At 42.9% G+C, this 13747-nt stretch overlaps 1 protein-coding gene across 1 annotated transcript in view; it reads right to left on the bottom strand.

The window, feature by feature from the left end:
* Positions 1-13054, bottom strand: part of LOC132835181 (D-aspartate oxidase-like) — a 43306-nt gene extending 30252 nt beyond the window's left edge. Inside the window, exons 1-3 of the mRNA XM_060854540.1 lie at positions 12892-13054; positions 10473-10581; positions 4392-4568 (exon numbers count right to left, since the gene is read on the bottom strand). Of these exons, the coding sequence (XP_060710523.1) occupies positions 4392-4568; positions 10473-10581; positions 12892-13054 (449 nt within the window). The remainder of the gene's footprint in view (positions 1-4391; positions 4569-10472; positions 10582-12891) is intronic.
* Positions 13055-13747: the final 693 nt, after the last annotated feature.

Below are 13747 nucleotides of genomic sequence, written 5' to 3'. Positions count from 1 at the left end.
CTTTAACAGATCTGTTATGAAAACAGGCAAAGACAATGAGTTCTGAACTGTGTTTGAGAAGTTGAAGGCGATCCTGATGAATGATCCTGTGTCTTCATTAACCATTTAACAACAGGAATTAATGGTGGCAACTTAGAAGTGGATCTGTTTCCATTACAAGATGATGAACTAAATGTGAAGAAACCAGCAGAGTACATTTCCAAGAAACTCAATCACTATCAAAAGGAATACCCTCCAGTGGGAAACAAACCTTGGGTATTTTACTCGGTCTCAAATGTTTTGAAATTCACATCTGTCAAAATCAGAAAGAGAAACTAATTTACAATTACCACAATCCTTTGGCCTTTGTAGAGAAATCTAAAAGTCAAAATGCTAGAACTATATCATCATTGCTAATTCAATTTTATAATATAAGAATTGTTCATATCAGTGGAAAAGATAACAGCATTTCAGATGCACCATCAAGAACGTAATAATGCTGGAATAGTTTGATATTTTAAAAAGGTAGCAATAAAAATCTTGTATAAGGAACGAATGAAGGTTATTTTTACTGTGTCATGATAAGTGTCATATTTATATTGTAATGAAACACATCTATAAATACTTAAGACACATTAGAAGCATTTACGTGTACAGATTTTGAGAATTGGGAAATTTAAGGTTTGGATCAGAGTTTGCAGAGGATTTATCATGTGGCTTCTTAGGATTCAAGAATGAAAAGGTCAAAAAGAACTAGGGATGGTTGACTCTATATAAAAATCAAGTGATTTTGGGAGAATAGGCCTTTAAAAGAGAGATACATGATTGTGTTATTATGTATAATTGACAGACAGACAAGTTGGGTTTTGGAGAGAGCCCCTTGCTGAAGGGTGCCTAGCAACGTCCTCTGATCTGAATTTGTTGTATTTTCCAGTAAATTATATTTTATCAATTGGGAAATGACCTCCAAGCTAGAAATTGTAAATTCTGTCTCTTCACAAAAAGTGGCAGTTGGTAGAAACCTGGCAGAAATCAAACCCCACTTCTCCATGATCTCTCCAAATCGCTCTCTCTCCATCAGGAAGACAACATTCCTTAAAAAAAAGTTAAAAAGCTAGCTTGAAAAAAAAATGATAACATTTCACACATCAGGACTTCTAATTGTCTCACATCTGAATCTGAACTCCAATCTGAAGATCTTCCATCACTTTGATCTTGTCAACAGGAAAATGAAGGAACTGAGAGAAGTCAACACAGTCTGCTCTTACAGTCTGGACTCTTGACCAACAGGATGCTTTGCACCTAATATTTTCAATCTCATAGTGCTCTTCAGAGCTTTGCTATCTTGTCCTGTCTGTATATTCATGATGTGAAGGTGCTGGCGTTGGACTAGGGTGGACAAAGTTAAGAATCACGCAACACCAGGTTATAGTAAGTGCAAGTGTGTACATAGAACATAGAACATAGAAAAATACAGCGCTGTACAGGCCCTTCGGCCCTCGATGTTGCACCAATCCAAGCCCACCTAACCTACACTAGCCCTTTTTCCTCCATATGCCTATCCAATGCCCGTTTAAATGCCCATAAAGAGGGAGAGCCAATCACTGTTACTGGCTAATGTACAGTGGCTACACCACTGTACTTACAGATAAACCTGCTAGACTATAACCTGGTGTTGTGTGTTTTATAACTTTGTATATTAATGAGTAGTGTGTTAGGATTAGGAGGGATATGACTTAGGTATGACTGGTACACAGTTTGCCAATTAATTAAAGGGTAAGTTTGTTCTTAACGAGAGAGTTGTTCTTGAGTTTACTGAAGATTCTAGTTCCTTTTGTTCTAGATGGTAGTAATAGAGAGAAACAAATGAAATATTGTGGTATTAAAAGTAAGAGACTTCTATAGGCAGCATAGTAACTCAGTGGTTAGCACTGCTGCCTCACAGAGCTAGGGACCTGGGTTTGATTCCACCCTCGGGCGGCTGTGTGGAGTTTGCACAGTCTCCCTGTATCTGTGTGGGTTACCTCTGGGTGCTCCGGTTTCCTCCCACAGTCCAAAGATGTGCAGGTTAGGTGAATTGGCCATGCTAAATTGCCCATACTGTCTAGGCATGTGCAGGCTAGTTGGATGAGCCATGGGAAATGCAGAGGTAAGGTGGGTCTGAGTGGGATGGTCTTCTGAGGGTCAGTGTGGACTTGATGGGCTGAGTGGTGTGCTTCCACACTGTAGGAATTATATATTTGTGGTGTGGCTTATGGAGTAGTGGCCTTGATTTCTCTTCCCATCAGATCCCTAACACCAATTCAACCCAGATTCCAAACTGCAGACTAGAACAAACTCGGCTTCAGGCTGTTGAGATGAAACCATTGAATAAATGTATTTGGCAAATGGTTGTAGCCAGCGAGTAATTGAGCCAGCGACATTTCACATAAGCATATGACTGGAAATGAAAGATCAGTGGAGATTTACAAGTGAGAGACAAGTGGAGGTGAATAACAGGAAATGTACAATCTGGAAAACACCAGCACGAGAAATTAGGCTTACAAGTACATCTGGAGAAAAATCTCCATATTCGAAGAACTTTAAAAGTAACCATATTCTAGGAACAATGCTGCTGGTTTCTGGTTTCTAAAGAACACAGCTGGACCAGTGACTGACCAACGACTGTTTGCTGAGAAATCACTTTGCTACGTAGAATATGACATATTTTCATCAAACTAGCACTGATAATTCAGAATAAAACTTTAAACCATTCAACTAGCTTTAAGCACAAATTAGATGTTATATCTCTTTGATAATGCTTAAAATGGTCATGTAAATCGATATTGATGTCATGTCCTTCTCAGCAGGAGTCTTCGACAAAGGGATATGAATTATTCTCACCTTCCATCATTCTCAATCCAGCTTTCCTAACTTGACTGTACATTTTGGAGACTCACAAATGTGCTTTCATGTGTTTACTAACAGATGTGGCCAATGTTAATTGGATTATTAGTTCAACCACAAAATGAAACACCACTATGTACAGTTTCCAGTTCATGGTTTTTGGGTGTTCTCAATCTGAAACACAAGCATGGGAGATTCACCTTGTGTCGCAGATAACCATAGTTTCATATGGTCAACAACAAATATCAAAGTAAATGAAAAATCATGCATAGATTTAAGGACAATATGTATTTTACAACTTGCAGAATTAGAAAGAACATCTACAACACTATACCATACCATAAAGAATGCTGAATCAATGTCATGCAGCAAGACAATGAGAAAGTCCAATTAATTGGAGAAATCATCACAGCAATGACTTTACACAAATATCAGAGACACTATAGATTTAATCTCCCAAAGAGGATCATCTGAAAGTTAAAGTTTTCAGCCTAGTTATGTTTTGCAAGTGCAGCAATGTTGGTGAACGTGTGTCCCACATTACATGCAGGTTTGCCTGTCCTATTCATTGCAGCATGTTTTCCCAGAACTCCAATCCACCATCAAAACTCGACCAATGCAGTACAGCAAAAAGAAAAACCCAAAAGAACTGTGGATGCTGGAAATCAGAAACATAAACAGAAAAACACTGCAGGTCTGGCAGCATTTACGGACAGAAATCAGAGTTAACGTTTCGGGTTCAGTGACCCCTCTTCACAGCTGCATACAGAAAGCAGGGCTTGCCCTAATATTACAATTACCAGATACCTAAAAGCATTGTACAGTCAGTGAGGTGTAATGTCAGAAATGTGTTGCCAAATTGTACACATCAAACTCCCCTAAACAGTAATTTGGGAATACCAAGATAATCTGGCTTGTTTTTGTCTGAGGGATAATGTCAGCCTCCTTCTCTCCTTTGAGCAGTGTGGTGACTCAGTGGTGAGCACTGCTGCCTCACAGTACCAGGGACTCTGGTTCAATTCCAACCTCGGGCAATGATCTGTGTTGAGTTTGCACATTCTCCCAGTGTCTGTGTGGGTTACCTCAGGTGTTCTGGTTTCCTCCCACAATCCAAGGATGTGAAGGCTAGCTGGATTGGCTGTGCTAAATTACCCATTGCATCCAGGGATGTATTGGCTAGGTGGATTAGCCATGGGAAACGCAGGAATAGAGTTTGGATGGGATGCTCTTTGGAGGTTCAACAATGGGCCAAATGACCTGCTCCCACACTGTAGGGATTCTATGGATCAAAATACTGTCATGCAATCCTTTCTGTCCAGCATTAGCAGCAGGCAAGTCTGTGGTTTAACATCATATCTAAAAGACAGCAGTACTCCACGGGAGGACCAGCTTTGATTTTTGATTCCCAAATTCTGGAGTGGAACCAGGACCTGGCTCCCTTCCGGCTCAGAGACAAGAATACAATCAACTGAACCACAATGGATACGGCAGAACGGGACTTCCCATATTGGTGTCAAAAGCCTTACCGTTTCTCCAACCAAGGTAAGTAGGAGGTACATTCGCAAAGCAAGGTCGTGTACATCCAGCCGAATGTAGCCTGTGGAAACCTCTTCAGCTCAGAATTATTCATAGTCCGGAACGCCAGCACAGAGTCAGACCAGTATGGGATAGGCTCTATCGGAGCTTCTTTAAAGATCTCCCATCTAGAAAAGCATAGAAAGAAAACATTTAATTATTCAGAACAGCAACATAATATTTTATTTACCTTGACATTTCTAAATCTCGCGACCAATCATATTTGTTACTCATGTGAGGCAACATGTTTTGAGTGAAAATTTATCCAGTGACACATCTTGGGATATTTTACTAAGTTAAAGATAAGATATAGATGTAAGTTAGTGTCGTATTTGAAGCAGAGATTTTCCAAGTTTAAATGTGGCTTTTAATATCAAAATTTGTGAAAATAAATATTTTAAATAGTCGACACTTCCCATTGCCAGCACCTACTGGTCCATGAGATTATTGGAAGGCTTTTCTAAGAGAGTCAGAGAATGGTTATGGCACATAGGACTAGCCATTTGGCCTACATTTTGTCTGTGCTGGCCCTCTGGAGGAGTAACTCAGTTTGTGGACCTTCCCTGTAATAAGTAAATTTTCCTTTTCAGATAATGATCCAATTCTCTTTGAGATCTCAGTCGACCCTATCCCCACCACACCCTCAGGCACTGCACTGCCAATCCTAACCACTCACTGTGTAGAAAGGTTTCTCCTCACTCTGACATTGTTTCTTTTGACAATTAATTTAAATCGGTGCCCTTTGGTTCTCAACTCTTCCATGAAATAGAGGTTGTCCTTTGTCTTTTCACATCTCAGTAACTGAAGTTACTCGCCCCTGGAACCATTCTCACCTCTATCAGTACAGCCCTGGTTTCTGTATACCTTATTCATCATTCTCAAACTGTCCCATCATCTTCAACGATTTACACGCATTTACATAGGGTGCCACTGCTCCTGCACCCTCTTCAGAACGGTACCCTTTGTTTTGTATTGTCTCTGCATTTGGTAGGAAGGTGGCAAAGTTAACAATGTTTACTGTTTTACAGAGCTTTACACTATATCAATGGTGTATGGAAGGAGTAGTGCCTCAGACAAGCTCACCATATGTATTAGAACACACCGAGTGTGAGAGAGCAGGTCTGGGTGCGATCGAACCTGCATGTGTGACAGCGCGCCATGTGAGTGTGAGAGCACTGTGTATGCACGTGAGCATTCATGCACAATTTTGTGTGTGCTCTCGGGTATGTGCATGTCTGGGGTGTGCATGTGTGTGCAGTCAAGCCAGGTGCAGTTAACTGTGGAGTGCGTTACACACACGTAACTTTGCATCTGCCCTGACAAATGAAGACTGATTCTGGGAAACTATCTGTGGGGTGACAGTCTTGAAGATGGGTCAGCTCTATGTTGTGGAACATACAGAGCTGAACAAATCGGGGAAGATATGATTCTGACCCTGACAACCGACTGCATCTGGATCTCTCCCTCTCTCTGGGCTTCATCTCCACCTATCCACTCACTCCTGACCCCCAGCCCCAACCCTGTTATTAGCATAAATAACACCTTATCCCAGCTTATTCCAGTTTTGAAATAGACTCACTTGACCCAAAATGTTAACAAGGCTTTCTCTTCACAGATGCTGTGAGAAATTCTCCAGCATTTCCTGTTTTTGTTTTCTCCAGCACCATAAACTTATTTTGCCCCTGCATTTCAAAATTACTAAATAATTAACAGGAAAGGGAGAGGAGGAATTAAATACAGTAACTATCACCCAATGGCCACAGGGATCCATGCTGGGGCTACAATTATTTACAATCAATAACAATGATGTGGGCAAAGAAACTAAAAGACCAGGTCAAAGGTGAGTAACTCATCTCCTGGCTCCCTGGTCCGTGTCTACATGGCTCAAGACAGCACCTTCCAAACCACCTTCCATCACCGTTCCTTCACTGTTGCTGGATCAAAATCCTGGAATTCCTTCCCTAACAGGGGTAAACGTAGGGGGATGAGTCTGGGTAGGTTGCTCTTCGGAGGGTTGGTGTGGACTTGTTGGGCCAAAGGGCTGGTTTCCACACTGTAAGTAATCTAATCTAATCCATCAGCACTGTGGGTGTACCTACACCACGTAGACTGCAGCTCAACATCACCTTCTCAAGGACAAATAGGGATGGGCAATAAATACTGGATCCACATCCTATGAATAAATTTTAATAAAAAGACTGACTCCAAGACACTCAGGTGTGGCGCTCTCTCTCTCTCTACTCTGTTTAAGATGTACATTGTTGAATAAAAAAAGGCTAGTCACCAAGACCTGGTTCAGGTCTCTAAACCCCCAGACAACATAACAATGTGGGAAACCAGTTATGGAGTTGGTACAGTTCATTAACTGCCCGACATATTTGCTAACACACAGCACGGCCAGAAGTGAGGGTACAATAGTCACCAACATTGTTTGTTCCGGATTTAATCACAGGAAGACCCCACAGGCATGAAGTAGTTCCTACCGCTGACGCGGATTGCTCATGTCTGTGGATGGGCCAGTTCAGGGCCTCTGTTCTGCAGCAAGAAGCTTCCATCCTTGAGACACAGGTCCCTGCCTGGATCACAGAGGTGTATACGATGTCAGAGTCCACCCTGACATCTCTTCTCACCCTCACACCATTAATTCACGCCATTATTCATTCTTCTGAACAACATGTACACAGATCCCTGAAAGTTGCCACCCAGACTGACAGGGTTGTTAAGAAGACATAGTGTTTTGGCCTTTATTAATAGAGGGATTGAGTTCCAGAACCAGGAGGTTGTGCTGCAGCTGTAGAAAGCTCTGGTACGGCCACACTTGGAGTATTGTGTACAGTTCTGGTCACTGCATTATAAGAAGGATGTGGAAGCTTTGGAAAGGGTGCAGTGGAGATTTACTAGGACATTGCCTGGTATGGAAGGAATGTCTTACGAGGAAAGGCTGAGGGTCTTGAGGCTGTTCTCGTTAGAGAGAAGGTTGAGAGGTGACTCAATAGAGACATACAAGATAACCTGAGGGTTAGATAGGGTGGGCAGGGAGAGCCCTTTTCCAAGTATGGGGACGGCAAACACGAGGGGACACAACTTTAAAGTGAGGGGAGATAGATATAAGACCTATCATGTCAGAGGTAGTTTCTTTACTCAGAGTAGTAAGGGTATGGAATGCTTTGCCTGCATTGGTAGTAGATTCACCAAGTTTAAGTATATTTAAGTCGTCATTGGACAGGCAAATGGATGTACAGGGAATAGTGTAGGTGGGATGGGCTGCAGATTAGTATGACAGGGCGGCGCAACATCGAGGGAGTAGTGCCTCAGACAAGCTCACCATAATATATGAGAGCACACCGAGTGTGTGAGAGCATATCTGGGTGCGATCAAACCTGCATGTGTGACAGCGCGCCATGTACGTGCGAGAGCACTGTGTGTGCACGTGAGCATGCATGCACAATTTTGTGTGTGCGCGCGTGTGTGTCTGGAGTGTGCATGTGTGTGCAGTCATCGAGGGCCGAAGGACCTGTACTGCACTGTAATGTTCTATGTTCTATGACATTACAGCACACTACAGAGCTTGATGGAACCGCTCTGCTAATAAAGTAAGTTAGACACATAGAACTTAGAACATTACAGCGCAGTACAGGCCCTTTATGGAAATGCTTGGCTCATAAAGGACATTAGAGCAATACAACCTAGACTTTGACAGCGCAATACATGCCCTTTTATGGGACCGCTGCCTCACAGCATCAAAGACCCGGGTTCAATTCCTGCCTCAGGCGACTGACTATGTGGAGTTTGCACATTCTCCCCGTGTCTGTGTGGGTTTCCTTCGGGTGCTCCGATTTCCTCCCACAGTCCAAAAATGTGCAGGTCAGGTGAATTGGCCATGCTAAATTGCCCGTAGTGTTAGGTAAGGGGTAAATGTAGGGGAATGGGTCTGGGTGGGTGCACTTCGGCGAGTCGGTGTGGACTTGTTGGGTCAAAGGGCCTGTTTCCACACTAAGTAATCTAATCTAACGAAACATGCTGGGGTCAAAGAATAACCTATATCTCTAGTAAAGGTAATTGTAACTTTATTGGATCAGTGACAGGTTGACCAGTCCCCTTCACAATTTATGTGCGATCTCGCAAACTTACATGAACAATTTAAATCTCTCCTGTTTGTACACCAACCTCAACAGCATTTTTTTCTGTTAGTCTACCTGAAGGACATCTCTGAGCTCAAGCTATCAGAACCCTGATGAAGGGCTTATGCCCAAAGCATCAACTCCCTGCTCCTCGGATGCTGCCTGACTTGCTGTGCTTTTTCAGTGCCATACTTTTCAGCACTGATCTCCAGCATCTACAGTCCTCACTTTCTTCAGAACCCTGGATCTGACTAACTTCCATCACCATCCCAGCAACACATTCAGATTCGCATTTTGAACTGGACCTAATGTTGATTTTCACTTTGAATTTGTTTCCCAGTTTTTCAGCTTGACAACACTTCAAATTGGATTCCTAAAGTCAAATGTTTCAGCTGTAAAACCCATGAATTGTAACATTAGATTTTCACAATAATAATCACCTTTCTGGTCCTGCATACCTTTCAGTGCAATTCATCTTCCTGCCTTACAGCTCTACCCTCAGACACAATGCTGCCTCCAACAAACAATCTCACATCTGATATGGGAAGTGCAGCTTTCTTTTCCTTTGCTCTGATACTAATACAGCTTCTGACATTGTTCCCCTAGGCCTGCCCAATCATTCATGATCATCAATCTTTTGATTTCTTAATTTTTTTTCCTCATTCTATCCCTATGCTGCTGCTCTATACAAACTCAATTAGGACCTGCCTGTTTTGATTACTGTCACTCACCAGCTCTATTTGATGCTGCAATAAATTCTTGACATCCCCTTACAATGATACATACATACATACATGAAGGAAGGAAGGAAGAAAGAGAGAGAGAGAGAAAGAGAGAGAGAGAAAGAGAGAGAGAAAAAGAGAGAGTGGAAAAGAGAGAAGAAAAGAGAGAGGAAAAGAGAGAGAGAGAGAAAAAGAGAGAGAGAAAAAGAGAGAGAGAAAAAGAGAGAGAGCTCTCTGATGTTGTTCTACTCATTAGTCTTGGGAGAATTGGCAGAGTATTTATGGAAAAATGTGTTCTCACGGGCAGATGGGTCAGAACCCAGGCTATAAAGATTGAGGAAAATTGGCAAAAGATTCAGGGGAGGGAAAGAGAAAAAGGTGGGGTTTTTTCACAGCAAGTTATTATTACCCAGAATGCACTGCCTGAAAGATTGGTGGAAGCAGATCCAATTCAAACTTTCAGAAGATTACTGGATAGCTCAATCGAAACAGCAGGCAAACATGGACAATGCCTGGGGGACCATCAACTCTGAGAGACTCTCTTTGAACAGCCCAAAAGTTATGTTCGATAGCAAGGAGCTGACCCTAAGTGTTGCAGACTGGCACATTCCAAGGTCCAGGACTACGTGATGAGGGACATACTAAAGCTTGGGGCAGCTGGTGCCAAGACACAGTGGGGGAAGGCCACAGTCTGAGGTTGACCTGCTGAAGGTTAATCCATTCAGTTATTGGACCCTCCTCGTGTTTCAATGCACTGTATAAAATATAATCTCATATGTGTTAGAGGGGCTTTTGGTTCATTGAGATAGTCAAACTCAAGTTTGACTTTGGCTTTGTTTACTTGGTATGCTACTGTACAAAACTGAACTGCATTTGTGACAATGTATACAAAGAGATTTTTTAAATGAATAAAGTATATTGTTGAAATTAAAAAAGAACAGGGAAATAAAGGTAATTGAGAAGCTCTTAGAAAGAGCATGCAAAGCCACTGGACAGAGCTGTGTGCTGTAGGATTCTATGAAAATTCAGACAGATCTGGGTTTAATGTCTTAGTTAGAAGATGAAGACCCATCAAATGGTACTGATAGATCAGAGATGTGCAGAGTGCTAAATAGATAATATCTTATTTTTTTTTTAAAAAACACTTGTCATTTTAAGATACAATAAGAAATGAAAGTTGTCTCCTTACCCAGACAGGAACTGCACACCTACTTCCGATGCCTCCTCGGACTGTGCGATTGAGAAGAGGTGAGCAAATGTATCATCAAACCAGCGTTTCTGACGTTCAATTGGTGTCTCTGATTTGAAACAGATAGGAGACGTGTAAAAATAAGAAGCAGTAAAAACCAAGCCATTTTAAAATCACCAGCAGACATCCATATCCATTAATGCACAGAAAGGTAACAAAATTTAACTATCACCGACATAAGCCTTCCAAGGTGTTCACAAAAATATTCAAGTTATACAAATAGTCCCATTTTCATACACAATTTGAGTTTAGCTAAAATAAAGAGACAGGCTGCCTCTGCTGAAACAGCTTTTTTTAAATTTGCACTCATCAGGACTGAAGCAAGAATGCCAAATTTCAAAGGGAACACTAATCTATGCGAAATGAGAAAAAGTGTGTAGGCTGATTGGCAGGTGGACTTTGCTTGGTCATGGCGTTGCCATGGAAACTGCTCCAAGGAACAGATAAGCCCCAAGGAGACAGAAAGGACTGCAGTTGCTGGAGTCAGAAGCAACAGATGTGAATTTGGAAGAGTACAGCGGGTCAGGCACCATCCGAGGAATAGGAAAGTCTACGGGGCTCCCCTCCCCCTCCCCAGTCCTGACAAAGGGTTTCGGCCTGAAACGTTGACATTCCTGCTCCTCGGATGCTGTCAGACCTGCTGTGCTTTTCCAGCATCACATTTATTGTCTCAGCTTTCCCCCAAGTTTCTGTTTAATTAAAAAGCTGCGATGCCAGGACAGGGGAAAGGAGGGCAGGGCTGATGGTGGCACAGTGGTGGTGACAAAGGGAGTGTTACTGGTGGTGAAGGAGAGCATTCCCTTGGCCCTTTGCCCTCACCATTTGTTTCACTCACTCCTCCTCCCCCTTTGTCCACAGCCTAAAAACCACCAATTTCCAGTTTCTTTCAGTTCTGAAGATGACTTATATCAGACTTGAAACATTAATTCTGTTTTTCTCTCCATAGATACCTCTAGACCTGCTGAGTTTCTCTAGTATTTTCAATTTTTATTCCAGAGTTCCACCATCTGTTGTGGAGGAGTGATAGTTGTGATAACGGAGGAGAAAGTGAGGACTGCAGATGCTGGAGATGAGAGTCGACAAGTGTGGTGCTGGGGAAGCACAGCAGGTAAGGCAGCATCTGAGGGACAGGAGAATCGACATTTTGGGCATAAGCCCCTCATCAGGCCACATTCCTGACCCGCAGTGCTTTCCCATACCTTTGACTAACTTGTGATAACCTCCATCATTTGGCTCTTGCCCTCTGTGGTTTGTCCTGTCTTGCTGCTGAAATGCTCTTTCTTGCTTCTCCAGATTTGACTAATCCAATTCTCTCCTGGCTACTTTCTCATTTACTAACTAATTTCAGTTTATGTAATCTTCTACTGTCCATATCCTAACACACACCGAGGACCCTTCACTTGTACGATTGCTGGCCACAACAGCTCTTAGTTCTAGCAAGATCTCTCATTTTAACAGCCCAAACCTGGCTTCTCATCTATCTGTGGTCATATCCTCCCTGTCCCTGTAACTTCCTTTAGGTATAGGACCATCATACCTCAGTGCTCCAACTGTTCTGGCCTTTTATTGGAATTAGTGTATACTCTTGCTGCACCCTCTTCTGTTTAATATTATGCTGCCTGGAAACTAAGGTTGAAAATTCCTTCCCTAAACATCTTTCCTTCTTCGAGGTATTCTTTAAAACCTACCTCAGCACAAGTGGTCTCCTACACTGTAGCTCACTAGTTCATAGAATAATAGAGTCCCTACAGTATGGAGACAGGCCATTCGGTCCATTGAGTCTACACGGACCCTTCGAAGAGCACACCACCCAGACCACTCCATCCTACATTTGCCATGGCTGATCCATCTAATCTGCACATCCCTGGACATTCCAGGGCAATCGACTTAACCTGCACTTCTTCGGACTGTCGGAGAAAACTGGAGTAAACCCATGCAGACACGGGGAGAACATGTAAACTCCACATAGTCAGTCAGCTGAGAGGGGAATTGAACCCGGGTCCCTGGCACTGTGAGGCAGTAGTGCTAACCACCAAGTCACTGTCAACAATATCGGATTTTTTTCTTTTTTAACTGCCTCGAGATGATTTTCATGTGCAAGATGCTATTTGGTCTTTATCACGTGGTGGTACGGTGGGAGACTGCTATTACATGTGACTATACCCCATATGCACTGCATTGCCTGAAAGCACTTTCAGAAATGTGTCGGTCACTATATAAATGCAGGCTCTTAATCCCAAAATTGCAAATCTTTGCAAGGTCATTTGGTTTATTCCAGGAATGTAACACATTCTTGCTGCTGTTTCCTCGCCTTTAAATCAAACCAAACGTGGGGCGAGTTCATTCGTTGCCGACTCACCTCGGGAGAAGTGTGGGCTGAGGATTCCTGCAGCGACATCACTAGTTGTGTAAGGGGAGAACTTCTCTGCGATCACAGTAACAGAGCAGTCTGGAATAGACTCTGCGATGCACACAGCAGTAGACAGCCCCACTACACCGGCTCCAATCACAGCAACTCGCATCTTGTCCGTGGTCTGAAAGCAGAAAGAAAGGGTTAGAAATAACATCCTTAATTAACCCCAACAACGAGATTTCCAACCCCAATAAAGCAGCTGCTGTCAAATCCTGCTCTGGAGCAATAAAGCCGATTGACAGATGTTGGGTATATGAATAGGAAGGGTTTGGAGGGATATGGGCTGGGTGCTGGCAGGTAGGACTAGATCGGGTTTGGATATCTGGTCGGCATGGATGGGTTCGACCGAAGCATCTGTTTCCATGCTGTACGTGTCTATGTCTCTACGACTAAATGTGGTTTCTGCTGGGTAAGGTCAAAGCTCTGACTTTGCAGCAAAAACACTGTCTGCCTTTAGGTTAGTTACAGGGAGCTTTCTTAATTCACTCACAACATCTGGGCATTGCTGGCAACAGCAACCTTTTTTTCCCCCACACCTCCTAAATTTCCCCTGAGAGACCGATGGTGAGCTGACAGGGAGCTGGATAAGTGGTGATGACTGCAGCAGGAAGCTGAGCTAGGGAGACCCCCATCACAGCTCTGCAAGAAGAGAAGACAGAGTCAGTAAGGAAGCAAGGTCAGAGTTGGAGGGAAGCTTCATGTGAGTGGGGCAGCAGCAGAGGGAGTCCATTTGGGAATTTGGTGTTTTTAAAGAGATACTTTAAGTGCGGTTTAAGTAGAGTGCTGAGAGAGGAGGTGGGTT

This window comes from Hemiscyllium ocellatum, chromosome 3 (assembly GCF_020745735.1).
Source record: "Hemiscyllium ocellatum isolate sHemOce1 chromosome 3, sHemOce1.pat.X.cur, whole genome shotgun sequence".
Taxonomy (NCBI): Eukaryota; Metazoa; Chordata; class Chondrichthyes; order Orectolobiformes; family Hemiscylliidae; genus Hemiscyllium; species Hemiscyllium ocellatum.
This window is presented reverse-complemented; position numbering and strand designations above follow the sequence as displayed.